Source organism: Salvelinus alpinus, chromosome 16, assembly GCF_045679555.1.
Source record: "Salvelinus alpinus chromosome 16, SLU_Salpinus.1, whole genome shotgun sequence".
In the NCBI taxonomy this organism is placed as follows: domain Eukaryota; kingdom Metazoa; phylum Chordata; class Actinopteri; order Salmoniformes; family Salmonidae; genus Salvelinus; species Salvelinus alpinus.
Genome location: NC_092101.1, coordinates 15,356,049 through 15,381,956, shown reverse-complemented (window position 1 = coordinate 15,381,956; position 25,908 = coordinate 15,356,049). Strand labels below are relative to the sequence as shown.

The following is a 25,908-nucleotide window of genomic DNA, read 5'->3' as shown; positions in this document are numbered from 1 at the left end:
GTATTGTCCAAGTTTTTTCTTTGTTTTTTTTATGAGGCCCATGTGAATTATGGCCAAACTTACAATGTATGTGATAAACTATAACGATAGGCAGAGTTTTTGCGAAACTTGAGTCCATCCCTTCAACTCCATAAACAAGAAACCCATACATACATTGTGTCCTAAGGCAGATGGAGAGGATAGATTTCTTGTTTTGTCTCTTTCTTCGAGGGTGACAGAAAATCTAAACCACATTAGCTCGACCACATGCCACATGTACCCCCTGAAACTGAGGTTCTGTCTTTTAGGTCTAGCCTGAATGTATGCATAAATTGCAGACACATACAAAATGAAAGGAACTCTAATGCATAAAAAACACAGGAAAACGGGTCATTCTTCATACATTCCAAATGTTCCTCTCAGACTTTGGGAGCTTGCCCTTCCTTCCTCTTCCCCTCTTCAAAATACCAGCTGATGTATCTATAGTTTTATTGGAGAGAATGATCGGAACATTCTAGAATATGGGAATTCTTTTCTTATGGGTTAGGCATGTACCAGGGAATCCTCTGGGGAGAGCAAGTACCCCATCCAATTTACCTTGGAAAGAACCCGAGTGGCTGAATGCACTTCTCTACTTTGAGAAAGACTACCAAGTGAGTGAACGTCCAAAGCGTCTCCCCAGAGCAGAGTTTTGGCTGCCTAGAAGTCCCAGTCTGGACCTCTTCCCTCCCTCTTCACATGCAGGAGACCTTATTAGCCTGCCTGAAAGGCTGTTTCGTTCGTTCTTTCTGGCATGGCTGGTTATGAGCCACAACCTCACTATTTATTTTACTTTCCCTCGCCCCACATCTCTCTCCCTCTCTCCCACCCCTCTCTCTCAACCTAGAGCCCACCACTTTACAGAGCCTCCCAGGTTGTACAGTATAGTATCAAGGTAATTGAGGAGGTCCCAGGACCCGGGCCCATGGTATGATCAGATTCCACCCATGTGTAGACGCCAAATTGCACTCTGCCTAAGAAGTCAATAAATCAGACACACTCAACATCAGCCAGTCCAGCAACAGTCCAGCAACAGTCGAGTCTGAAACCCTGGTATGTGGAGCATTCAGGCAGCAGATAAACACTGTTCACACAACAAAGTGTAATGACCACCATTAACATAATCTCTCTCCCAGAGGGAATCTGATGCTGTACAGAATGTGTAACGGAAGACTTTCCAATGTCATGTCATTATGTTGTGTGGGGAGGGGACCATGGATAATTTTTATATGTTGGGTGCAAATACTTTACTCTATAAACAATGGTGGAGTTGAACAAAATGATGGGAAAAGTCCACCGGGTATGTTACTCGCCATGAAAACTAAGGCAATCGTTTAATGGGAACAGCACGAGTTTGTGCAACTGTTGCATTCGCTGCAATATTATTTCATATCTAATCTAATCTTGACACCATGCAACACAGTTCTGCTTCACTGAGTAGATTAGAGGATAAGATTGCCAGACCAGAGCAGCCCACTACGTGTGTCTTCAACCACAGAGTGAATGTGACACAGGTCAGGCCTGAAGTGGCCTTGTGCCTAGCTGGCTCACAGACAAAATGGCTCCATTGAGACTTGTTTGGCTCTCCGATATACAGGGGATCCATTTACGTCCGGCAGAGGTCCAATGGCTGCCAAATTAATCACACTGACTGACAACGCAGACACGTCTGTTTGTTCTGTGCAGCGCGAATCATTACTGAACATTTAAGAAAACAGCAAGTCAGTCCTATGTGTGCTTTACCCTACCCAGGTCCTGCACTGTAATTTAATACTATTTCATTCCATGATGGCTTAGCTCTCTCTCTCTCTTTCCCTCTCTCTCTCCCTCCTTTTCGCTCTGCCATGAGTTCTGTTGTTTTGTCACCTGCGAAAGTGAAACAAATGTCCCTTGTCGTGGCCCCCAGAACGATCTGAATACTCCCTTCCCTGCGTTGGGGCGCAGGGGAGCCATAAGCAGGGACAGATGAGAGACTGATTGGAATAACTGATGCAAACATTTGAGAATCGTCCCAACAAAACATCCTTTGTTTTTCCAAAAGGAGGAAACATACAGTAAAAGCTTGCCGTCCTCCATTGACACACATCCCACCCAGTCCCTGGGGAGATTGGGGGGGTTTGAGGGGAGACGGTAGGGATGATGATGGAGAAGAAGGGGGAGGAGGGAGGGTTCTGTGGTTTCTATAATCCACCCCACTGAAACACTCGAACACCACCCCCGTTTGTGAATTCCCAATTGACTGCCCATTTACCCCCACTACGAGTGATTCGCTCAAAACAGTCTTGCTAATAAACTTTCCCCTGCAGTCTTCAGCTATGTGTTCTCCAGCTAATACACCTAACAGAATGCCTACTTGCCTAGATTTGGGTCATTGCGTTCACTCGACAAACTTTCATGAATGACCCAACCCCTTTCCCTAGACTCTGACATGAAAATGCCATTTTGCTGTAAATACTCAAGTATCTCTCAATTTTGCAAGCAACCTTTTAGCTTCGAACATGTGCTGTCTTTGGGAGAACAATGATGTATTCAGCATTATTTGGCTGTAGTAAGGCTATGTTGGCCTTAGCCCAGGAAGCACAGCAGTGGAAGAAAGAGTTGCCAAGACAGCTCAATGGGGAAAGCTAGCCATAAACTAATTGTCCAACTGTCCACATTCTAAACCTAATCATATTACCATGTTTCAGTGGAGCAGTATGGTTGAACTCAAAGACAGACAACCACACAAATGCTCTTTGTGTCAATCAACATAAATAATTTGCAGTTCTGGCCTAAACAAAACTCAGCAAACAGAGAACTCCAGAAACTAAACTCCTTACCCTCTGAGTGTCTCCTGGCCTCTCCGGCGAACCCTCTGCACCTCCCTCTCGTCCACCTTCCCCGTGAAGCGGCTGGCTTGGTACCCTCCGTCTCCCGCTCCTGCCTGGCCATACGCTGTGTGGACCGCGGCCCAGCAAACGGCCGCCCATCCCAGCAGCAACCGGGCCAGCTTCCCTGCTCCCATTAGCTGCTCTGTGTGTTTCTGCGTAGCCCTGCTGCTGAAGACTACTGGATGATGTCGCTTCCTCTTCGTTGACGAGTTACACTCACACGTTTGTGTGGACCTGTCCCAGTCCCGGTATGCACTCCAGGGTGGGGGGCTGGAGGGGGCAGACACAGGAATGTACATCAGGGTTTTTGGCCTCCCGCAGACATGTCAACCATCTCAACACAAGAGTATGGGCTACAAGAAAGGTACTTAGAGTGGAATGTGTGCCGTTTCAAGTGTGCAGAAAAAGTAACGGGTTGCTGTGCCAAATAACAGTGAAATGTATTTTTATTTGTGAATTTTTTATTGTTGAAAAGTCAACTGTTTTATTTAGAGTGCTCCCCTTACCCCAAACTCCCCACCCCTCTTTCTCCCTCCTCTCGCTCTTAATTTGGAAAGGATTCAGTTATTCCTCATCAACATCAAATTATTTTCTAATAACTTACCTGGAAGTTTACTTTTACAGGTCTGTTCTGACTGCATTAGAACATATTAAGTAGAAAAACGTCCAAGTTCTCTCATTAAAAGTCAGCTTTAAGACTGAATGATGGGCCCCCAGTGATATATAACCACAGTTTAACCGACATCAGGGGGTTACAGAGCAGGAAGGAGAGATTTTCCCTTCAATAATGGGAGACAGTTATTGGAAGAAAAATAGCCTCCATCCCTGACTCCAATCAAATTTAATGGAAGATGGGTGATAAATTACTGGTAACAATACTCTCCATTCCTTCCCTCCACCCCTCTCTTTCTTTCTCTCTCTCTCTCTCTCTCTCAGACTCACACACACAGACAAACAAACTTGAATTTGCTTTACAGAAAATATAATGTTGAAATGTTGTAGCAAGAAATCATTATACACATTTCCTTAGCATTTGAATACGCAAGTATTATCATAATTTGTCATCCAATTTGTAATTTATAGAAAGTAATCTACTAGAAAGTCTACATAGAAAGTATTCCGATTTTTTTCCCTCTTTCACAAATTTGATAGGCTACAACGACATCCTTTAGTGGAAAAAAGTTAGTGTCTTCATTTACAGTCGGTTATGAGAGGGAATCAATGTGGGCGCGATCAATCCGCCAGACCGAACAAAGAAAAATGCCTGATCAATTACCTATGGATAGGTCACTAATTACCACAGCCACAAAGTCATAATTCCCGCCCATTTCTACAATTTATCTTCTTAAAATCTGGTTTTAAAACTAACCCTAACCTTAGTCATAACCTTAACTACCCTGCTAACCTTATGATTAACCCTAGCCTTAAATTAAGACCAAAAAGCACATTTTAACTTTGTGGCTGTAGTAACTAGTGACAACCCAGTGCAACCTTTCTCGACTCAAACGTCAAATGACCGGTAAACTGTTTCCATCGCAAGAAATACACATAAAACGTCATTCGGTTAAAATGCATATGCAACTTTATTCACCTTTGTATTAACTATGAAAAAAGCTTTCGATAAAACGACAGAAAATAACTACATAGAACAGTGAAATTAACAATATCCAACGGGCTAAACATTTTGGCACTATAATGAAGGCATTTTCTCAGCAACCTTTTGAATGGGACAAAAACCGCAACATGACCTCGAAGTGGACGACAAAAGGTATAATCTCTTGAAACAAAGTTGCAAAGTAATAAAGTAACAATGCTTGATAGTAGGCTATAACCACACCTTTCTTGTGTGAAATATCATAAAACAGCATTAATATTCCTAAAGAATGTACAACGAACCTCGGCTCGTAAATCGGCTAACGTTAATGACAATTTAGCAGCCACTAAAAACATACCGGTAAAACAGATGTAGCAGCCTTGCCTAAAATAATCCTAACCGGAACAGTTTTGACAATTCTTTCAACCATTCACCTTTTGAATAAGCAAGTAAATGCACATTACTTTTGCTTTATAACACATGCACAACATTTATCAACTCGGGTAAAACACCCCTAGGCCTATGCAACGTAATAGTGAATCATTGATAACCAGTGTCATAAATCAATAGTAGCACAATACCTTACAATTGTTGCAGTGCCTTGAAGTCGAGGAGCTCCGAGTCGAAATTTGAAATGGGATATGTGCACCAGAATGGGATATTGAACTATAGCCTTGTGAGAAGAAGAGAAAAGTTAGGGAATTGCCCTGATTGGAAGAGGGGAGGTGCTTTTTTAAGACACACAGAGAGGGGGGTTACTAACGGACCACAGGACAAACCCACATTCCGTAAGACTCCACTGTTATAAAGGGGGGGAAGTATTCAGACAAACCTCTGACATTATTTTCCAAATACTTTCCCTCATACCTGTGTAATGAAGTCACGTCTAATAAAGCAAATGATCAATTAGATTAAAGCAATTAGTCTACTAATAATCCTCAACCTATGGAAAATGTTAAAGATAAACTAACCTTGCCAATAGGTTAGGTATGTATAGAATTCCATCCTTACCTCCCCAAAAGGTTGGTATAGTTCCATGGTTTTTGATTACATTGTCACATGGAAGTGATTTGTGAACATTTCCAATCAAATGGAATAAGATCTTTATGTCTTTAAAGTTGGTGGACACACCCTGTCATTTATCACAGGCAGTTTAGTACATTTACATTGAAACCAAATTGAAATGACATGTTATTGCTATATTGTATGTATATTGTGTGACAAGTTTACGCATGCTATTTAGAAAGCTTTGCTTTTTATTGCAGTAGCCCACAGGGCAGTGATTGACGTATCCTTATGCATTGCTGTGACTGTTGATAGGAAGTGGACCAAATTAACTGGGGGCCTTGCCATCTGGGTGGTATATTGGAGAAGCAGCTGAGCACATCCCAAATGTTGGGGCCTACAGAGTTGACTGATACCCCCTGTTTGTCTAAGGAAACAGGTTTGGAAAACACAGCAAGCAGTGTTTGTCAGGACTGCCCTAAAATAGTCTCCTCACCACTCCTCACCATGTTTTGTAAGTTGGTTGTAAATACTGTCTTCACACAACGCATGAAAATGCTGAAACTCACATCATACTGTAATTAGGGAGTACAACTTCAATGGAGTTATGACTTTTGAGAATAAAGGACTTGGTAATAAAATGAGTGGGAAGGTCAAATGCCAGTACTCCTGATATACAAATCATGTAGATTTCCTTTTGTTCTGTTGGGATCGTTTATATTTAGATTGTGGGTGTTTCCCTATACATTAGATTAATGGACACTCCCAAGCCTTCATAGATAAATGTGTTCAGGCCAGCTGGCATGGCCAGGCTCTAAAGATAATAAAACTAATTGGGGAAATTTGTATGGAATCATGCGTTTAGCTCTCTCTCTCTCTCTCTCTCTCTCTCTCTCTCTCTCTCACACACACTTTTGCAGACACATGCCTATACCACTTGTCATGGAACATGGAATAACACACCAGACCAGGCTTAGCCTTGAACGTGCAGCAGTGGAGTGACTGGGATGATTTGTGATCCTCTTGGGTCTTCCAATGACTCTCTTACAAGTGTGGCATGGGAACCCCACTGACTGTCTTCCAGCCCCCTCCACCACCTCAATCTGCTAAGCAGAACCACATTTCCCCATGTGATCTGGGGCAGGGTGAAAGCACCACTGTCTGTATGGATTGTACAGCAGGAACCCAGGGAAATAGTTTAACTACCCCCGATAGAAATAACACAATTCTCCATGCACTGTAATTTCCAAATTTGTAAGAGCTATTGATAAGAGCTACAGTTGAAGTTGGAAGTTTACATACACCTTGCCCAAATACATTTAAACTCAGTTTTTCACGATTCCTGACATTTAATCCTATTAAACATTCCCTGTCTTAGGTCAATTAGGATCACCACTTTATTTTAAGAATGTGAAATGTCAGAATAATAGTAGAGAGAATGATTAATTTCAGCTTTTATTTCTTTCATCACATTCCCAGTGGGTCAGACGTTTACATACACTCAATTAGTATTTGGTAGCGTTGCCTTTAAATTGTTTAACTTGGGTCAAACGTTTCGGGTAGCCTTCCACAAGCTTCCCACAATAAGTTGGGTGAATTTTGGCCCATTCCTCCTGACAGAGCTGGTGTAACTGAGTCAGGTTTGTAGGCCTCCTCGCTCGCACACACTTTTTCAATTCCGCCCACAAATGTTCTATAGGTTTGAGGTCAGGGCTTTGTGATGGCCACTCCAATACCTTGACTTTGTTGTCCTTAAGCCATTTTGCCACAACTTTGGAAGTATGCTTGAGGCCATTGTCCATTTGGAAGACCCATTGTGACCAAGCCTTAACATCCTTGTCAATATTCTCCAAAAGGAGATGTGGGTGTGGAGTCAGGCGCAAGAGAAAACAAGTTTCCGAAAGGGCGTTTAATAAACAAGGTCCAAAGAACAGGAAAAACAGGACTACAACAGTAGCCTCAAACCACCTGTCAAACATAACCCAAAACGCAACCCAAAACTGAATGACAGTGTCAGGACCCGGTGAGAGAAACAGTCACTAATAGTCGGCAGAACCCAGAAGATGAGGCAGACTCAGCAATACTAGAAATGGTGGTTTAATAAAAGGACAAGATCTTCAGGCAAAGAATATAAATCCACCACGTCCAAAAATAAAGCCAAGAGGCACAAAATGGATATCCTCCCAAATACAAAGAAACTCCACAAAGTGGTAAAAACAGCAGGGAAAAACAAACCTCAAAAGACTACTCAAAAATACACAAGCACTAAACCAGAGAACCTCTGGAAAATCCAATAAGAGAAATATGTTCACAACAAGGCTGGGGCTGGGTGCTAACATACAAACACTGAGCAAAGAACTGAGGAACACACAGGGTTTAAATACTAACAAGGGAACGACACACAGGTGCAAACAATAATTAGAGCAAGGAAAAAACAAAAGGTACAAAAAAGGTGCAATGGGGACATCTAGTGACCAAAACCTGAACAGTCCTGGCCAAAACCTGACAGAATCCCCCTCCTAGGAACGGCTCCTGACGTTCCTACCAGCCTTCTCAGGGTGGAGGGCCCTGAACTGACGAATGAGGTCAGGGTCCAGTATGTCCTTGGCAGGAACCCAGGAGCGCTCCTCGGGACCGTAGCCTTCCCAGTCCACCAGATACTGCCAGGACCGCTGCACCCGGCGGGAATCCGGTGGACGGTATAAGCCGACTGGCCTCCGATGACACGGGGCGGAGGGGGAGGTCTGCCTGCCGGGATAAGGGGAGAAAAAACAACAGGTTTTAATAAAGAAATGTGAAATGTTGGATTGATCTTAAGGGATCTGGGTAAGTGCAGGCGAAAAGTAACGGGATTGACTCTCCTGGCAATCTTAAAGGGACCGATGAATCTCTGGGACAGCTTACGAGACTCCACCCGTAGCGGTAAGTTCTTTGTTGAGAGCCATACTCTCTGGCCGGGGTACAGGGTAGGACCGGGACGGCGACGTCTGTTGGCTTGTCGCTGGTACTGCTGTGAGGAACGCAGAAGATTAAGACGGGCCTTCTTCCACGTAAGCCGACAGCGTCTGATGAACCTCGAGGCTGAAGGCACTCTGACTTCTGCCTCCTGGTCCGGGAACAATAGAGGAGCATAGCCAAACTGACACTCGTGCGGGGATATACCAGTGGAGGAGGAGCACAAGGTGTTGTGCGCGTACTCGGCCCAAACAATGAAGGATGACCATGTGGATGGGTTGTTGGAAACCATACATCTGAGGGTGGTTTCCAGCTCCTGATTCATCCTCTCGGTTTGGCCGTTGGACTCCGGATGGTACCCTGAAGATAAACTGGCCGTGGCCCCTATGAGTTGGCAGAAGGCCTTCCAAAACCTTGAGGCGAACTGGGGACCTCTGTCGGAAACCATATCTTGCGGAATGCCAAAGACTCGGAACACATGGTTAATCACCAACTCAGCTGTTTCCTTGGCAGAAGGTAATTTGGTCAAGGGAACAAACCTGGCCGCCTTAGAAAACCTGTCGATGATGACTAGGATAGTAGTATTACCATGGGACGGAGGAAGGCCAGTAATAAAGTCCAACGAGATATGGGACCAGGGTCGGTGGGGAATAGATAAAGGGTGAAGGAGTCCTTGAGGGCGGAGGTGAGAAGATTTGCCCTGGCAGCACACGGGACAGGCCTTGACGAAAGTGGCAACGTCTTCTCTTATGGTGGGCCACCAGAACTTACGCTGAATGAACTCCAAGGTGCGACCTACGCCCGGGTGACAGGTGAGGCGAGAGGAGTGCCCCCACAGAAGGACTTGGGATCTTGCTGCCTTGGGAACAAACAACCGATTGGCAGGACCTCCCTTAGGACCCGGTTCGATGGCTTGAGCTTGTCTCACGGTATCCTCAACTTGCCACGAGATTGGAGCCACGATCTTAGCGGCAGGAAGAACAGTCATGTCAGTATCTTCTCGAATGGCAGGAGAGTAGACTCGTGACAAGGCGTCCGGTTTGAGATTCTTCGACCCGGGTCTATAGGTGAGGATAAACTGGAATCGGCTGAAGAAAAGAGACCATCGAGCTTGTCTGGAGTTCAACCGCTTCGCCTGCTGGATATACTCCAGATTTTTGTGGTCCGTAAGCACTTGAAATGGTTGAGAAGCCCCCTCGAGCCAGTGTCTCCATTCCTTCAATGCCATCTTAACCGCTAGGAGTTCACGATCCCCCACATCGTAATTCCTCTCGGCCGGGGTAAGCCGGTGAGAGAAGAAGGCGCAAGGATGAAGCCTCTTGTCTTCCCCCCTCTGAGACAGGACAGCTCCAACACCAACCTCTGATGCGTCTACCTCCACCACAAAAGGTTCATCCGCTGTCGGTAGTGTCAGGATGGGAGCAGAGAGGATGCGCTGCTTGAGTCCTTGGAAGGCCGTCTCAGCTTCTCTTCCCCACAGAAACCTTGTGTTGCCACCCTTGGTTACAGCTGAGAGAGGGGCTGCCACCGAGCTGAAGTTCTTGATGAACTTGCGGTAAAAGTTAGTGAAGCCCAGGAAACGCTGAACTTCCTTAACGGACTTGGGGGTGGGCCAATCCGCTACCGCCCCTACCTTCTTGGGGTCCATCTGGACTCGACCGGGTTCCACTACAAATCCCAGGAATTGTACTCGAGAGGAATGGAATTCACACTTTTCCGGCTTAACGTACAAATGGCTGTCTAGGAGGCGTTTGAGCACTTGTCTGACATGCTTAATGTGTTCTTGAAGGGAGCTCGAAAAGATGAGGATGTCATCCAAGTAAACAAACACGAAAATGTTAAGCATATCCCTAAGCACATCGTTTATGAGCGCTTGGAACACAGCCGGGGCGTTGGTCAGGCCGAAGGGCATCACCAAGTATTCGTAGTGACCAGTAGGCGTGTTGAAAGCGGTCTTCCACTCGTCACCGGGTTTGATCCGCACAAGATGGTATGCGTTCCGTAGGTCAAGCTTAGTGAAGACCACTGCTTCCTGGAGCAGCTCAAAGGCTGTGGCCATAAGGGGTAGCGGGTAGCGGTTACGGATGGTTATGGCATTAAGTCCCCGGTAGTCGATGCAAGGTCGTAATCCACCGTCTTTTTTGGCCACAAAGAAAAACCCTGCTCCCGCCGGCGAGGTGGATGGACGCATGAGGCCTGCTGCCAGAGCGTCCTTGATGTAGGTATCCATAGCAGCTCGTTCGGGAGGAGATAGGGAAAAGATCCGACCCCTGGGGGGGCAGGTGCCCGGAAACAGGTCGATGGGGCAATCGTAAGGTCTATGGGGTGGTAGTTTGGTGGCCCTCTGTTTGCTAAATACCGGTTTGAGGTCATGGTAACACTCGGGAACTCGGGACAGGTCAATGGATTCTAGAGACTCGGGAGGGGAACTCGGGGAACTAGGGAAGATACAAGTGGCTTGGCACGTAGGACCCCACTGCTTGATAGTGCCCACAGACCAGTCGATGTGAGGGTTATGGCTGTGAAGCCAGGGGTATCCAAGGACGAGAGGGAACTCGGAACACGAGGTCAGATGAAAGTTCATCACTTCCTGGTGTTGGGAAACTGAAAGTCGCAAGGGGGTAGTGACACGAGTGACAAGTCCAGATCCCAAAGGGCTTCCATCCAACGTAGTAACCCTTATGGGGTCACTAAGAGGTTCAGAGGGAACGCCATTCTCCTTCGCCCAAACACCATCCATGAAGTTACCTGCGGCTCCAGAGTCTACCAAGGCTTGAAGGGGAAGCTCGTGGTTGTCCCAGGAAAGGGTAACTGGAATAAGCAGGCGGGAGTTGGATGGATGGGAGGAGGTTATGTTTCCCGTTACAGTCCTCCCAGGCCTGCACGGGAGAGTGCGTTTTCCCTGGAGCCCGGGACACGTGGAGAGGAAATGGCCCGGTTTGCCGCAATATAGACAGCATCGCTCCCTTATCCGGCGGTCTCTCTCAGCCTGGGAGATGCGTCCAACCTGCATGGATTCCGGTGGAGTCAGCGAGGATAAAGGTGGAGACTCGGAGCTGGGACCGATAGGAGCTAGGGTGAGAGATCTACGGTTGAGCTCTCTCTCTCTCAGACGCTGGTCTATGCGTGAAGCCAACTTGATCAGGGACTCGAGGTTGTCCGGTGGTTCCCGAGTGGCCAGTTCATCTTGGATGGTGTCGGAAAGACCCTTCAAAAAACACACTGTGAGCGCCTCGTCGTTCCAGCCACTCGCTGCTGCCACCGTGCGGAACTGGATGGCATAGTCCGTCACGCTGCGCCGACCTTGGCTGAGAGTCAGGAGCTGTTTGGCTGAGTCAGGACCCCTGGTGGGATCTTGAAACACTCGCTTGAATTCTTCAGCAAAGGTAGAGTAGCTGGCACAGCAGGGACTTTGGGCATCCCACACAGCAGTAGCCCAGGCTAGGGCTTTTTCCGACAGCAGGGTGATGATATATGCTATCTTGGACCGGTCGGTGGGAAACGACGAGGGTTGCAGCTCGAAGGAGAGAGAACATTGGGTGAAAAACCCCTTACAAACACTCGGATCACCTGAGAACCGTTGGGGAGGCGGCAGACGAGGTTCAGCCAGGGGGTTAACTGCCACGGGCACTTGAATCTGATGAACTGGAGCAGAAGCGGTTGCAGGGGAAAATTGATCAGAAATCTGTTTTATGGAAGTCATCATCTCCGACAGAAGTTGAGAATGTCCAGCCAGTAAGGCCTCTTGCTGAACCAGAGCAGCTTCGTGACGTTGGACAGTCCCCTCGTGGTGGGACAGCATGGGAAAAAAGTCCTGGGTACTGGCTGCCTCTGGGTTCATTTTAATGGCTCAGTGTTTCTGTCAGGACCCGGTGAGAGAAACAGTCACTAATAGTCGGCAGAACCCAGAAGATGAGGCAGACTCAGCAGTACTAGAAATGGTGGTTTAATAAAAGGACAAGATCTTCAGGCAAAGAATATAAATCCACCACGTCCAAAAATAAAGCCAAGAGGCACAAAATGGATATCCTCCAAAATACAAAGAAACTCCACAAAGTGGTAAAAACAGCAGGGAAAAACAAACCTCAAAAGACTACTCAAAAATACACAAGCACTAAACCAGAGAACCTCTGGAAAATCCAATAAGAGAAATATGTTCACAACAAGGCTGGGGCTGGGTGCTAACATACAAACACTGAGCAAAGAACTGAGGAACACACAGGGTTTAAATACTAACAAGGGAACGACACACAGGTGCAAACAATAATTAGAGCAAGGAAAAAACAAAAGGTACAAAAAAGGTGCAATGGGGACATCTAGTGACCAAAACCTGAACAGTCCTGGCCAAAACCTGACAGACAGTAAACGCAACAATCCCGCACAAAACCCAGAGGAAATGGCGAGATTAAAATACCCCCCCCCCCCCCCCTAATTACCAAAATAGAACACAGGTGACACACAAGACAGACATAACCAAAAGAAAAGGAAAAAGGATCGGTGGCAGCTAGTAGACCGGTGACGATGACCGCCGAGCGCCGCCCGAACAGGGAGAGGAGCCACCTTCGGTGGAAGTAGTGACAATCCTGACTGATGGCTTGAGATGTTGCTTCAAAATATCCACATAATTTTCCATCCTCATGATGCCATGTATTTTGTGAAGTGCACCAGTCCCTCCTGCAGCAAAGCACCCCCACAACATGATGCTGCCAGCCCCGTGCTTCATGGTTGGGATGGTGTTCTTCGGCTTTCAAGCCTCCCCCTTTTTCCTCCAAACATAACGATGGTCATTATGGCCAAACAGTTCTATTTTTGTTTCATCAGACCAGAGGACATTTCTCCAAAAAGTACGATCTTTGTCCCCATGTGCAGATGCACACTGTAGTCTGGCTTTTTTATGACGGTTTTGGAGCAGTGGCTTCTTCCTTGCTGAATGGCCTTTCAGGTTTTGGCAATATAGGACTCGTTTTACTGTGGATATCGATACTTTTGTACCTGTTTCCTCCAGCATCTTCACAAGGTCCCTTGCTGTTGTTCTGAGATTGATTTGCACTTTTCGCACTAAAGTACGTTCAATTCTAGGAGACAGAACGTGTCTCCTTCCTGAGCGGTATAACGGCTGCGTGGTCCCATGGTGTTTATACTTGCGTACTATTGTTTGTACAGATGAACGTGGTACCTTCAGGCATTTGGAAATTGGAAATTGCTCCCAAGGATGAACCAGACTTGTGGAGGTCTACACTTTTTTTCTGAGGCCTTGGCTGATTTCTTTTGATTTTCCCATGATGTCAAGCAAAGAGGCACTGAGTTTGAAGGTAGGTCTTGAAATACATCCACAGGTACACCTCCAATTGACTCAAATTATGTCAATTAGCCTATCAGAAGCTTGTAAAGCCATTACATAATTTTCTGGAATTTTCCAACCTGTTTAAAGGCACAGTCAACTTAGTGTATGTAAACTTCTGACCCACTGGAATTGTGATACAGTGAATTACAAGTGAAATAATCTGACTTTAAATTGTTGGAAAAATAACTTGTGTCATGCACAAAGTAGATTTCCTAACCGACTTGCCAAAACTATAGTTTGTTAACAAGACATTTGTGGAGTGGTTAAAAAACAAGTTTTAATGACTCCAACCTAAGTGTATGTAAACTTCCGACTTTAACTGTAGGTAAATTAGTTAGCTGTTTGGATAAGGGGATTGTAAATATACATTACAATAGTTTCAGATCTATTTTACCTTATGATCGCAGGAGACAAATGTGAAACCAGTCATATGGCAGCAAACTAAAGCATATCAATATATCACTTTTTCCACAGTGAAGTTTATGAAATGCTGGCCTTATAACTTGGGATGAAATTTGGATAGCTGAGCTATAGGCTTCTGTAGCCATGCACAAATGACAGTGTAGTGCCAAACCGACCGAGTTGATTAATGATTTCTAGAATGTTTTAATTGTATGACTTTTCACAGTGTTTTAAAAATTGCATTGTATTAAGTGTTAGCCACTATTGGTGTCCACAATCAGTTATACCTATAAGCATGTATAACTGTCATTGACTTTAGTGTTAGTTTCCTTACATGTTGCATCATTCCATTACTGTCATGAGTCAGTGTGCACCAGGTAGGACGGAGTCAGGCGCAGGACACAGAACTGAGTAACAACGTACTTTACTCGGAAAATCACAAACAAATTCCATACAGGGAAAAATATTCCAGCTCGACACAACCGAGCGACTACTTAACAAAGAACAAACACGCACAAAATGTCGGAACCAGAGGGTTAAATAGGGAATAAATTATAACGTAATGGAAACCAGGTGTGTACAATCAAGACAAAACAAATGGAAAAAGAAACGTAGATCGGTGGTAGCTAGAAAGCCGGTGACGTCGACCGTTGAACGCCGCCCGAACAAGGAGAGGCACCAACTTCGGCGGAAGTCGTGACAATTACATCGATAGGTTACCTTTCTTTCTTCTGTCACGTTCGTGTGGTTGTTCCTGAGGATCGCTAGCCATAGGGAATCATATTAAGCTAACATATTACAAGTTGTGCAATAATTTTGGACATGTAACTTATTTGAATCATTTAGGAACGCAGACCATACGTAGCAGTTTAAACCTAGAACCTGGCGCACGGTCATGACGACTGTACGTTGTCATCACAGTTCCATATTAGTGAGGATTATTAGAGTAGATTTATAGGACCCCTGTTGTACACTTGTCTCACCTTACAATATTTCATGGATCGGCAACTTTCAGGATTAATCAAACCACAGTATTTTTGATTCACCAATATATTTTATGCTTAAAGACTCCCCAAAACAGTATTTTTTAGGGACGCACGCTATACCGGTTAGCATATCAGAATCGGTCGATATTAGCTAAAAATGCTAACATCGGCATCGACCGAATGTCTAGTTTAACGGCAATGTGCAAAACCGATGTCAAAGCTGACGTACATACAGAGGTGGAAAAAGTACTTAATTGTCATACTTGAGTAAAAGTAAAGATACTTTAATATAAAATTACTCAAGTAAAAGTGAAAGTAACCCAGTAAAATACTACTTGAGTAAAAGTCTATAAGCATCCGATTTTAAATGTACTTAAGTAGAGTGGTGGAAAAAGTACTCAATTGTAATACTTGAGTAAAAGTACAAAGTAAAAGTAAATGCTATACATCAAATTCCTTATATTTAGCAAATCAGACGGCACAATTTCCCTTATTGTTACTTTATTGACAGCCTGGGGCACACTCCAACACTCAGACATAATTTACAAAGGAAGCATTTATGTTTAGTGAGTCCACCAGATCAGAGCAGTAGGGATGACCAGGGACGTTCTCTTGATAAGTGTGTGAATTTGACCTTTTTCCTGTACTGCTAAGCATTCAAATTGTAACTAGTACTTTTGGGTGTCAAGGAAAATGTATTTTTCTTTAGGAATGTAGTGAAGTAATTGCCCTTGAAAATCAACCGTTCTGTGTCGTGGATGATGTTGGCTTTCGCCGACTGGTCGAGCACCGGTACACACTACCAAGTAGGCGCTATTTTTACAGATGTTTCCCTTCGGAGTTACACAGTATTGTTGCACATCCCTGAGCTACTTGCTATGGGCATCACTTTTATGGGCATCAGCATTGTGGGTCGACGAGGATTTCGTCCTGAGGAAAACCGTATTGCATGCTCAAGAATGTGCTGGTTCTCATATGGCTGCTGCAATTTCAATGGCATTTGAGAACATGTTTGAAACTTGGAAACATGAACACACTCCTAGCTCCATTCGAATAACTGACTCGAGAAATAAGCTAATCAACTGCGTCTGCAGCAGACGTGATACCCTCTGTCATGGCATTGAAACGCCTGCTCAACAAAACTTCTGACATAGACCGTGGGGTTAAAACTTGTTTTCAGCGGTTGCATTACATGTATACATTGCACGCAAGGGATCCACGGCTGCAAAGTGTGTAGGAAAGGCGTGTGTAGGAAAGGCGTACATTTCCTAAGTCTGAATCGGGCCCCACGGAGAATACATAACGCTCACAGAACATGCTATTGCCTAACCGCCTACCACAAATCACCCAGGTACAGTATGGTGATGATCCAGATAGACCAGGTTATTAAACTATTTAAACAGTGGATATCTTGTTAATTTGGTGTACTACATGGTAGTGCTGTAGATACAGTATGGTCATATGGTGTGTGTACTGAGTTGGGATAGTCACATTATGATCCATCCAAAGGGAATATTTTTACAGGGTGCGCATGGTCAGCATTAAACATTATTATTGCATGTTAAGGTATGCCTTTAGAAGCCCTGCACGTCACTGTTAAAAGGGCTCTCGTGAGATGCCTTGCCCCACGTTGAAAAGCTATTTGTGTGACATCATCCAGACCAAAAGATTACACATGCCTCATCTCACAAAGAGCAGGAGCAGGAATCCAGCCGGTGGTGTAGCAGAGTGAGCGTTGAGGCTGGGGTGCTTCCCAGAGATCTCTGTATATGAGGGATGACATATGGGCCGAGCCAGACCCCTGGAAAGAAGTAGAAGGTACTCTCAGCACTCCCATCCAGCCCCTCATGAGAATAGCCCTGGAAACCCAAGCAGTTTTGATTCCCTGTGTTGTGTGTCAGAGAGGGTAAAAGGGTTGGAAGAACGGAGACGGGGCAGATTCTTGGTCCCATGCCCAGTTTGTTCCCTCCCGGTGCTGCCTGAACCTTGTGAGACCACCAGAGGCCTGGAGCTTAGAGAACAGGCCCTTGAACTAGGAAATACATCACTCAGACCAACCAGCACACTGACTGGCCCACAGCAGGAATAAGTAGCCCACATTACTCATACTGCTCATAAGAATGAATCAACATGTCACATCCTATATGGGCCAGACCGCTTTTGAATGGAAATGTCTGGAAAAATAGTTTTTAGTAGGTTTTTTTGCAAAAAAAGAGGAACAGTAAAAGCCCTGTGCACAGCATTGTGTCTTTGTCAAGGTGCTGGTCACCGCAGAAACAACAGAAAATATGCTATAGCATAGTGCTTTGATGTAAGGCAGTCAAAGTTCTAATGGTCACTGCATAAACGTCAGAAAGGTTCGGTGATGTTTTCCTTTGAAATGTGATATCTGCATAAGCCCTGATGTTTCAGCAGAGCAAGTGTTGGATGCATGTTAGATAAAATCTTTAGGGGGGAGCTCAGTCATCAGTGGGTCATTCAGTATAACAGACCCTAAGGCTACTACTCTCTCATGTATTACTCTACACATTCTGTGCCTTTTGCGTCCCTTTTATATTTTAAGTAGAAATTGTGCAACAAAAAAATAAAAGCATGTTATATTAAATGAAGTGCCCTTTAATATAGACCACATGAGAAAATTCTATAAATCAGATTTTTGATATGAATAAAGACTTGCTAAAGTGCCGAAATTCATAATTTGACATGTCCCTCTGTGCATCCTCTTAATCCCACCATTTATCAATGTTTTCACCATCATTGCAAAGCCCTAGTTATTTTGTTGCTTTGACAGTCATTTCTGAATATATATATATATTTTTTTAATTGATTAGTGATTCATTTTAAGGTAAAAAACAACAGCTTGTCATTTTAAGGTTAAGCCTGTTATGTGAGCTGAGCATAACACGTCAATCCTCTTACCCATACAGATGTAGAATCTTCTATTGCAGGAGAATTTCCCTGCAATGCAGGACATTTCAGACTTGATTTTCCCTTACAAAAATGTATCAACCCCTATTATAATCCACATAATAATTCACATTTCCTGTTGCTGCAGGATTATTTTCATATTGTAGCAAACTGGCTCAAATTAAGATCCTATATCTGTAGACAGACAGGCTAGAGATGTTTTAACAATTAATTATTTTTTGTGAAGCTTGCATTCAATTCCCCCTCCCTGTTGCACACAACAAGCTTCCATTCCCTCTCTCACAAAGGGCATTTTTAAGATGAATTCGTCAACCCTGTTACAGTCAACCCTGTTACTTTATTTGGCACATAATAGTCACTTACTATAGTAATTTTTTTTTATTTAGCCTCTTGAGATGGGGTAACATGTTTTTTCAAATTAAGTTGAAATAAGGGGGGGTCTATTTCTTTGCGAGACCTCCTATGTGTTCATGTGTGTGGAAAAAATGTATGGGCCTAATAGTAAAGACATGCCATTTAACGGAAAAAATGTATGACCTTTTAATGTGGCATGAACACAACCAGTCATGATGTTTTCATATGATTGTCAAACAAATCACTTCAAAAAGTACGCTTCATGCGCACATTCGTCCAATCCAAAATAATTCCAACATCCAAACAGTGTGCAGTGCACACCCAACAATAAATGGTTTAAATCATGAGAGAGGTGGGGGTGTTCGTTTAATTTGGGATAAACTTTTATTTTCATACCACTGCAGTACAAAATTGCTTAGTTGTTAAATTTACATTATTTCGAGACCCCCCCCAAAGTTTGACTTTTTTTGGCATTTACGGGAGCTCATGTCTCATCCTGGTTCCCCCGTAATTAACAAACTGCTTGTGTGAGAGTGAGTGACATGGAAGTCTTTGAGGTCAACTTATTATTTTCTCCCATAGTAGACAAAGATATGCCTAATTGAAGATCCTCAAAGCCTCAAGATTTTTGCATCTCAAAACAAAAACTAAACTAAAGAGCACAGTTTACCCATCCTCCATTGAATGACATAGTTCCACAACTTTCCACTCCACACTCCATCAGTATGCCTGTGTATAATCTAAAACTCATGTTTTGGAGAAGGGTGGCGTTAAGGTCAGGGAGGTGGTGAGGTGGGGCTGAATGGAGGTTTGGGAGTGTCATCATCCTGGGGTTTGTGGTCGCGCCCATGGGGTCTGTGTGGAGCGTGGCTGAGTGTGGAGACGCTCCCAGCTGGGAATCCTGTGGTCTGGTGGTAAGGGCCCAGGAAGATTAAAACATGGTCTTCCCTCCTCACAGAAAAAATACAGAGGGAAAACAACCCTGGAAAAACAGCGGCCATCTTTAATTAAGGTCCTTTGAGGCCTCATCAGTAGAACTGTGGTCAGAGAGAATGGGCTCGTCTCCATTGGGGTCAGACCAGGAGATTTAGCCAACCATTCAGGGAGATCATTACTGAGGGTTGTTGGGTACCAATGTGGTGAGGAAAGGGGGGCTATTTTGTGGCGAGGGGCAGAAGTCGTCTACACAAGACTTTCCCATAAAGCTCTTTGACCAACAACACGCCGTCTTTTTATTGTTGATTTGTTTCAGCGTGTTCTTGAAAACATCTGAGTGGCGGGCATATAAGTGAGTGAGCTTCAGGCTGGGGTTATTGTTGGTACCCCTGCCACCTTATATCATCCTAATCACAGCTCTTACCTTGCTCTGTCTGATTCAAATTAAAAGTCTTCTCCAGCTCCTAAAAGTCTTCACCAAATCCCTCCTCACCTCCCACCAATCCTACTTCAGAAAGAGGCTAACCTAGCCTCACCTCACCTAGATATCCTTTCCTCTGCCCCCAGCAGCCAGCTGCTCTGCCCCGGTGATGCAGCGTCAGAAGAATGCAGCACTTCAAAGAAGGTGACGTGAGACAAAAGGGAGCAGTGTTCAGGGGATGAGAATGTGTCATCTCATAAAAAGCACACAAACACACTGATCCATTTATGTTGGGGCGGACAGGCCTCACATGTCTTCAGTAGGGTCTGTGAGAACTCGAGGAGGAAGCGTACACGTGAGCGAGGCTCCCTCACTGACAGGGTGTATTGTACGCAGCCTCTTGGCCATGCTTTACTGACTTAAATACATACAGTGGAGGGAAGACAGAGAGAGGGGGATGGAGAGAGAGAAAGCAGGGGAGAGAGAGCAGGGTCAGTTATATGGGTGATGTTTGGAGAGCTTTGGAATCAGTGGGTCATGCAATAAGGCTTCCTGGAAAAGGACTCAGAAATTCCATGATCCTTGTAACTGTGAAAAGACAGAAGTGAAAAAAGAAATGAAAAGAAAGAAAGAAAGGGATAGAAAGAAATGTAGCAAGATTCCAAGAAAGCGGAAAGAATCCTCCGCTGTTCCTTGGACTAATGGTTCTCAGATGTGAGAAGAGCGTCTTTCATATTTTCAAAACCACATAAAACATTCCGTTCCAGGGGAATCCAAATCACGGCAGGAATTTACTGCATAAAAGTCACAACTGAACTCCAACTAAACATTTATCCTTGACATTATTACCAAAGGTGTAAAGCACTTCAGTAAAAATACTTTCAAGTACTACTTAAGTAGTTTTTTTGGGTATCTGTACTTTACTCTACAACTTATATTTTTGACTACTTTTACTTCAGTACATTTCTAAAGACAATAATGTACTTTTTACTCCACTCATTTTCCCTGACACCCAAAAGTACTTCTTACATTTTGAATGCTTAGCAGGACAGGAAAATTGTCCAGTCCACGCACTTAACTAATTTTCTATTAAGATATCTGTACTTTTACTCAAGTATGACAATTGAGTACTTTTTCCATCACTGATTATTGCTATTATCTTTATTATTCTGGGATACGTCTTGAAATCCTCAATGATCATGTTCATGATGTTGGTTTCGAAAAGATTGGTCTCATGTTATCTGTTTGTTACTTCTCCGTGTCATTGAGTTTTTTTTTCCTCTCTCCATTTCCTGTTCATACAGTGGGGAGCTAGAGCTAGAAGTAGGATGGAGTGAGGTCATCTTGGAGCCCTGATTGTAAAGTTATCTTCAGCAGCTTCCAGAGGCTACAGTCCTCTAGAGAGAGAGAGACTCTGGCTTTATAAGAACAGTAAGGCACAAAGAGGATCCTATGTCCATAATCCCTGCCTCGGCTCGCTCGATTAATAACACAAATATGAATCGTCTACAACTCTACCATTTTATCAAGATCCACATGGTTTCGTTCAATGCTGAGAAAACAAATGTAATGACTAGCTCATTCCTGAACATGAAATGCCACCTCCCCCAGTCATATGTGGAGTGCCAGGGCCAGGCTTCCACAGAAGTGATGCTCTGAGGCAGGAAGCATCTGTGCTGAATTTGGGGACCCCTTAGAGAGGGGCGGCTCTCCAAATCTACTCGAGGTGACTGATGTCTCATTGAGGAAAAATGAAGAGGGTGAAAAACGAACCCTGACTCTCCTCCTCCCACATAGAGGAAGGGAGGTTGGATGGCAGGGGTGCATTGGGGGAACAAATCTGCCAAGCAGAACTCCAACTCTAACAACTTGGATAACTCTCTCTCACATGCCCCCCCCCCCCCCCCCCCAATCGAAATGTTTGCACTTTACAGATGTAGGATCTTAATTTGATCACTCTTTTGTTGCTGAGAATGTTCCTGCACAGAAGTGTATGCAAGTTTTAAAAATGCTTCTAAAATTTGTAATTTCCTCTTTAAAATGTCAGACTTGATTTGCCCTAACGAAAAATGTATCAACTCCTACAAAAACATTCCATTAATTATAATACACATAATAATTCACATTTCCTGTTGCTGCAGGATTATTTTCCCGCTGAAGCAAACTGGCTCAAATTAAGATCCTACGTCTGTAGAATACCATAAACTTGTCATTCAACGAGGCACTAACTCATGGTCTGGCTGGAATACATACCTGTGTATTCAATTCCAGCCTCACGTTTTAACTGGTTGCCGTTCCTAATCATTTAAGAGCTATGGCCTCATTCATGGAATAGTACTGTATCTTATCTTATATGGTCTTGTAGTGCCATAGTGTTTATAGCTATTCCCCTTCCCTTCCCCATTTGGGGGTGTTTGACACTGAGCACAGGGTAAGGGCTTAAGCTAAGCCAGCTTGGGCTGAGGGAAATTGCAAAAGCAAAGCTCAAGTTTCACCAACGCTTTGTGGTGTGGTGGGACAAGATATTTTTCTCTTTTTTGAGGCAGGAAGAGAGTGAGAGAAGGATTCTGCTTTTGTTTTGTCCCTGGCGAATTCTAGGGAGCTAGCTCACATAGTGACATTGATCATGCACACACTGTCCAAGCCTTTATCCCTATCCATTTCCCCTTTCTACACAGTGGACCTCCAGATCAGATCAGATTCACACAGTTCTGCAGTGACCACGCCAGAAACCCAGGCTTCAGAACTAAGTGGAGCATTTCTGTAAACATCAAATATATTTCCTCAAAATGTCTGTCTGTCTGTCTGTCTGTCTGTCTGTCTGTCTGTCTGTCTGTCTGTCTGTCTGTCTGTCTGTCTGTCTGTCTGTCTGTCTGTCTGTCTGTCTGTCTGTCTGTCTGTCTGTCTGTCTGTCTGTCTGTCTGTCTGTCTGTCTGTCTGTCTGTCTGTCTGTCTGTCTGTCTGTAGCCTACTTTATACAGTGCATTCGGAAAGTATTCAGACCCCTTCACTTTTTCCACATTTTGTTACGCCTATTCTAAAATTGATTAATTAACTTTTTTCCCTCATCAATATACACACAATACCCCATAATGAGAAAGCGAAAGCAGGTTTTTAGACATTTTTAAAACTTGTTTTTGCTTTGTCATTATGGGGTATTGCTTGAAGATTGACGAGAGAAAAAAACGAATTCATCCCTTTTAGAATAAGGTTGTAACGTAACAAAATGTAGAAAAAGTCAAGGGGTCTGAATACTTCCCGAATGCACTGTAAATATGTATCTCTGTCTCTCTATCTGCACGTCTCTGACTGAGATTCTGTGATTGGTGAAGTAATGAACAGGAAGCTGCTTCTCTGTGAATGTATCTTAGAGAAACACCAATCTCCCACCATGCTAATAAACCTCAGGGCCTTGTCCAGCTCACAGTAGGATCTGTGCCTGTTTGAACAGCAGGGCCTCATCTCACTCACTCTCCCTCCAATTATTTACACTGAAAATCACCCGTCTGAGCTTGGTCACTCAGCCCACTGAAACCAGATACACCTGCCTGGCTCCCTGGCTGGGGGCACCATGGCAGAGCATCATCATATATATCTGGACAAAGACATTTTTCTATCAGATTCTGTTTGAATCTGAAGAAGAAGAAAACAATAAAGAAGTGTGTGTATCATCTCCGTGGATTGTTATTATTCCCAATGCTTTCTAAACAGGCCAAATGACCCGGTGCCTTGCAAGCCCACAATCTGCCCAGCCACAACAACACCTCATCATCCTGACCTGCCTGTGTGAGCAGTGGAAAAGCCACAAAAAGCCTTTTATTAGTGTGAAACTCTGGTAAAGCAGGTGTAGCCTGGAGAAAAGAATGGACAGGCGCACGATAATTATGGGTTTAAACAACAGATGCTAAGATTCTTCGTAGCAGAGTGTCCTACCTACCCACATCTCACGTCTCACACACTTCCTGCAGCTGTTTTCACAGCGCTTATCAAGACAGATGAATGTGAAAGAGAGGCTCTGTCGGCATGTATCACAGGAGGTTGGTGGCACCTGAATTGGGGAGAACGGTCTCGTGGTAATAATGACTGGAGTGGAATCAGTAGAACGGTATCAAATACATCAAATACTTGTTTTCCAGGGGCCATTCCATTTGCTCCGTTCCGGCCATTATCATGAGTCGTTTTCCCATCAGCAGCCTCCCCTGGTATGTGTGTGTGTGTGTGTGTGTGTGTGTGTGTGTGTGTGTGTGTGTGTGTGTGTGTGTGTGTGTGTGTGTGTGTGTGTGTGTGTGTGTGTGTGTGTGTGTGTGTGTGTGTGTGTGTGTGTGTGTGTGTGTGTGTGTGTGTGTGTGTGTACCTACATCCATATAGTATGTGTTTGTGTATATGTACTGTATGTGTTAGCGGGTGATGATAACTATTTGTTTGGCTGAAAATACAAACAAATGGAAAAGACGACTCTGATTTACTTCCTACAAAGATAACTTAATTATTATAAACAGAATACTTGTGTATTTTTGCAAATCTTGCCACGTTCTCTGAGACACATTCCCCGTGACATGTTTGTATAAGGTCGAGTTCTATTTCTGTACCATATGCAGATGCTCTGTGCCTATTAAACTGTATCAACGGACCACCCAGGAGTTTTACACAAACCAAAGGGATGGAGGGGTTAGTCTAGCAACACAGGACTGCACGTAGTGACACTGGGAGGATCTGAAGCTATAATCAGTACATTTTCACACTCAGCACTGCTAACATATACAACCGCCCCCACAGACTGCACACACGCACAACACACCTCATGACATGTGGCTGTGATCAAAGCCATAAGCCAAGATATTATCTTGTTTTGTGGAGGGTCCAGGTCCGGCTCTAACCTTTTAGGGAGCCCTAAGTGAGATTTTTTATGTATTTTTATTTTTAGGGGGTAGATCAGCTTTAGTATTGCAGATAGATTGTGGCATCCATCAATGTAATTGTCTGCATCATTTCCAATCCCCCATATATACAGTGGGGAGAACAAGTATTTGATACACTGCCGATTTTGCAGGTTTTCCTACTTACAAAGCATGTAGAGGTCTGTAATTTTTTATCATAGGTACACTTCAACTGTGAGAGACGGAATCTAAAACAAAAATCCAGAAAATCACATTGTATGATTTTTAAATAATTAATTTGCATTTTATTGCATGACATAAGTATTTGATCACCTACCAACCAGTAAGAATTCCGGCTCTCACAGACCTGTTAGTTTTTCTTTAAGAAGCCCTCCTGTTCTCCACTCATTACCTGTATTAACTGCACCTGTTTGAACTCGTTACCTGTATAAAAGACACCTGTCCACACACAATCAAACAGATTCCAACCTCTCCACAATGGCCAAGACCAGAGAGCTGTGTAAGGACATCAGGGATAAAATTGTAGACCTGCACAAGGCTGGGATGGGCTACAGGACAATAGGCAAGCAGCTTGGTGAGAAGGAAACAACTGTTGGCGCAATTATTAGAAAATGGAAGAAGTTCAAGATGACGGTCAATCACCCTCGGTCTGGGGCTCCATGCAAGATTTCACCTCGTGGGGCATCAATGATCATGAGGAAGGTGAGGGATCAGCCCAGAACTACACGGCAGGACCTGGTCAATGACCTGAAGAGAGCTGGGACCACAGTCTCAAAGAAAACCATTAGTAACACACTACGCCGTCATGGATTAAAATCCTGCAGCGCACGCAAGGTCCCCCTGCTTAAGCCAGTGCATGTCCAGGCCTGTCTGAAGTTTGCCAATGACCATCTGGATGATCCAGAGGAGGAATGGGAGAAGGTCATGTGGTCTGATGAGACAAAAATAGAGCTTTTTGGTCTAACTCCACTCGCCGTGTTTGGAGGAAGAAGAAGTATGAGTACAACCCCAAGAACACCATCCCAACCGTGAAGCATGGAGGTGGAAACATCATTCTTTGGGGATGCTTTTCTGCAAAGGGGACAGGACGACTGCACCGTATTGAGGGGAGGATGGATGGGGCCATGTATCGCGAGATCTTGGCCAACAACCTCCTTCCCTCAGTAAGAGCATTGAAGATGGGTCGTGGCTGGGTCT

General features: G+C 44.3%; 1 protein-coding gene across 2 annotated transcripts in view; it reads right to left on the bottom strand.

Moving 5' to 3' along the window:
- Window positions 1-5,184, bottom strand: part of LOC139540930 (fibrillin-2-like) — an 88,254-nt gene extending 83,070 nt beyond the window's left edge. The window contains exons 1-2 of one of the 2 annotated variants that reach the window (XM_071345003.1): window positions 5,069-5,184; window positions 2,838-3,158 (exon numbers count right to left, since the gene is read on the bottom strand). In XM_071345003.1, coding sequence (XP_071201104.1) covers window positions 2,838-3,022 — 185 coding nt within the window. In that variant the 5' untranslated portion in view covers window positions 3,023-3,158; window positions 5,069-5,184. Of the gene's footprint in view, window positions 1-2,837; window positions 3,159-5,063 lie in introns of both variants that reach the window. The other variant, XM_071345004.1, reaches the window with a different exon arrangement.
- Between the last annotated feature and the right edge of the window lie 20,724 nt (window positions 5,185-25,908).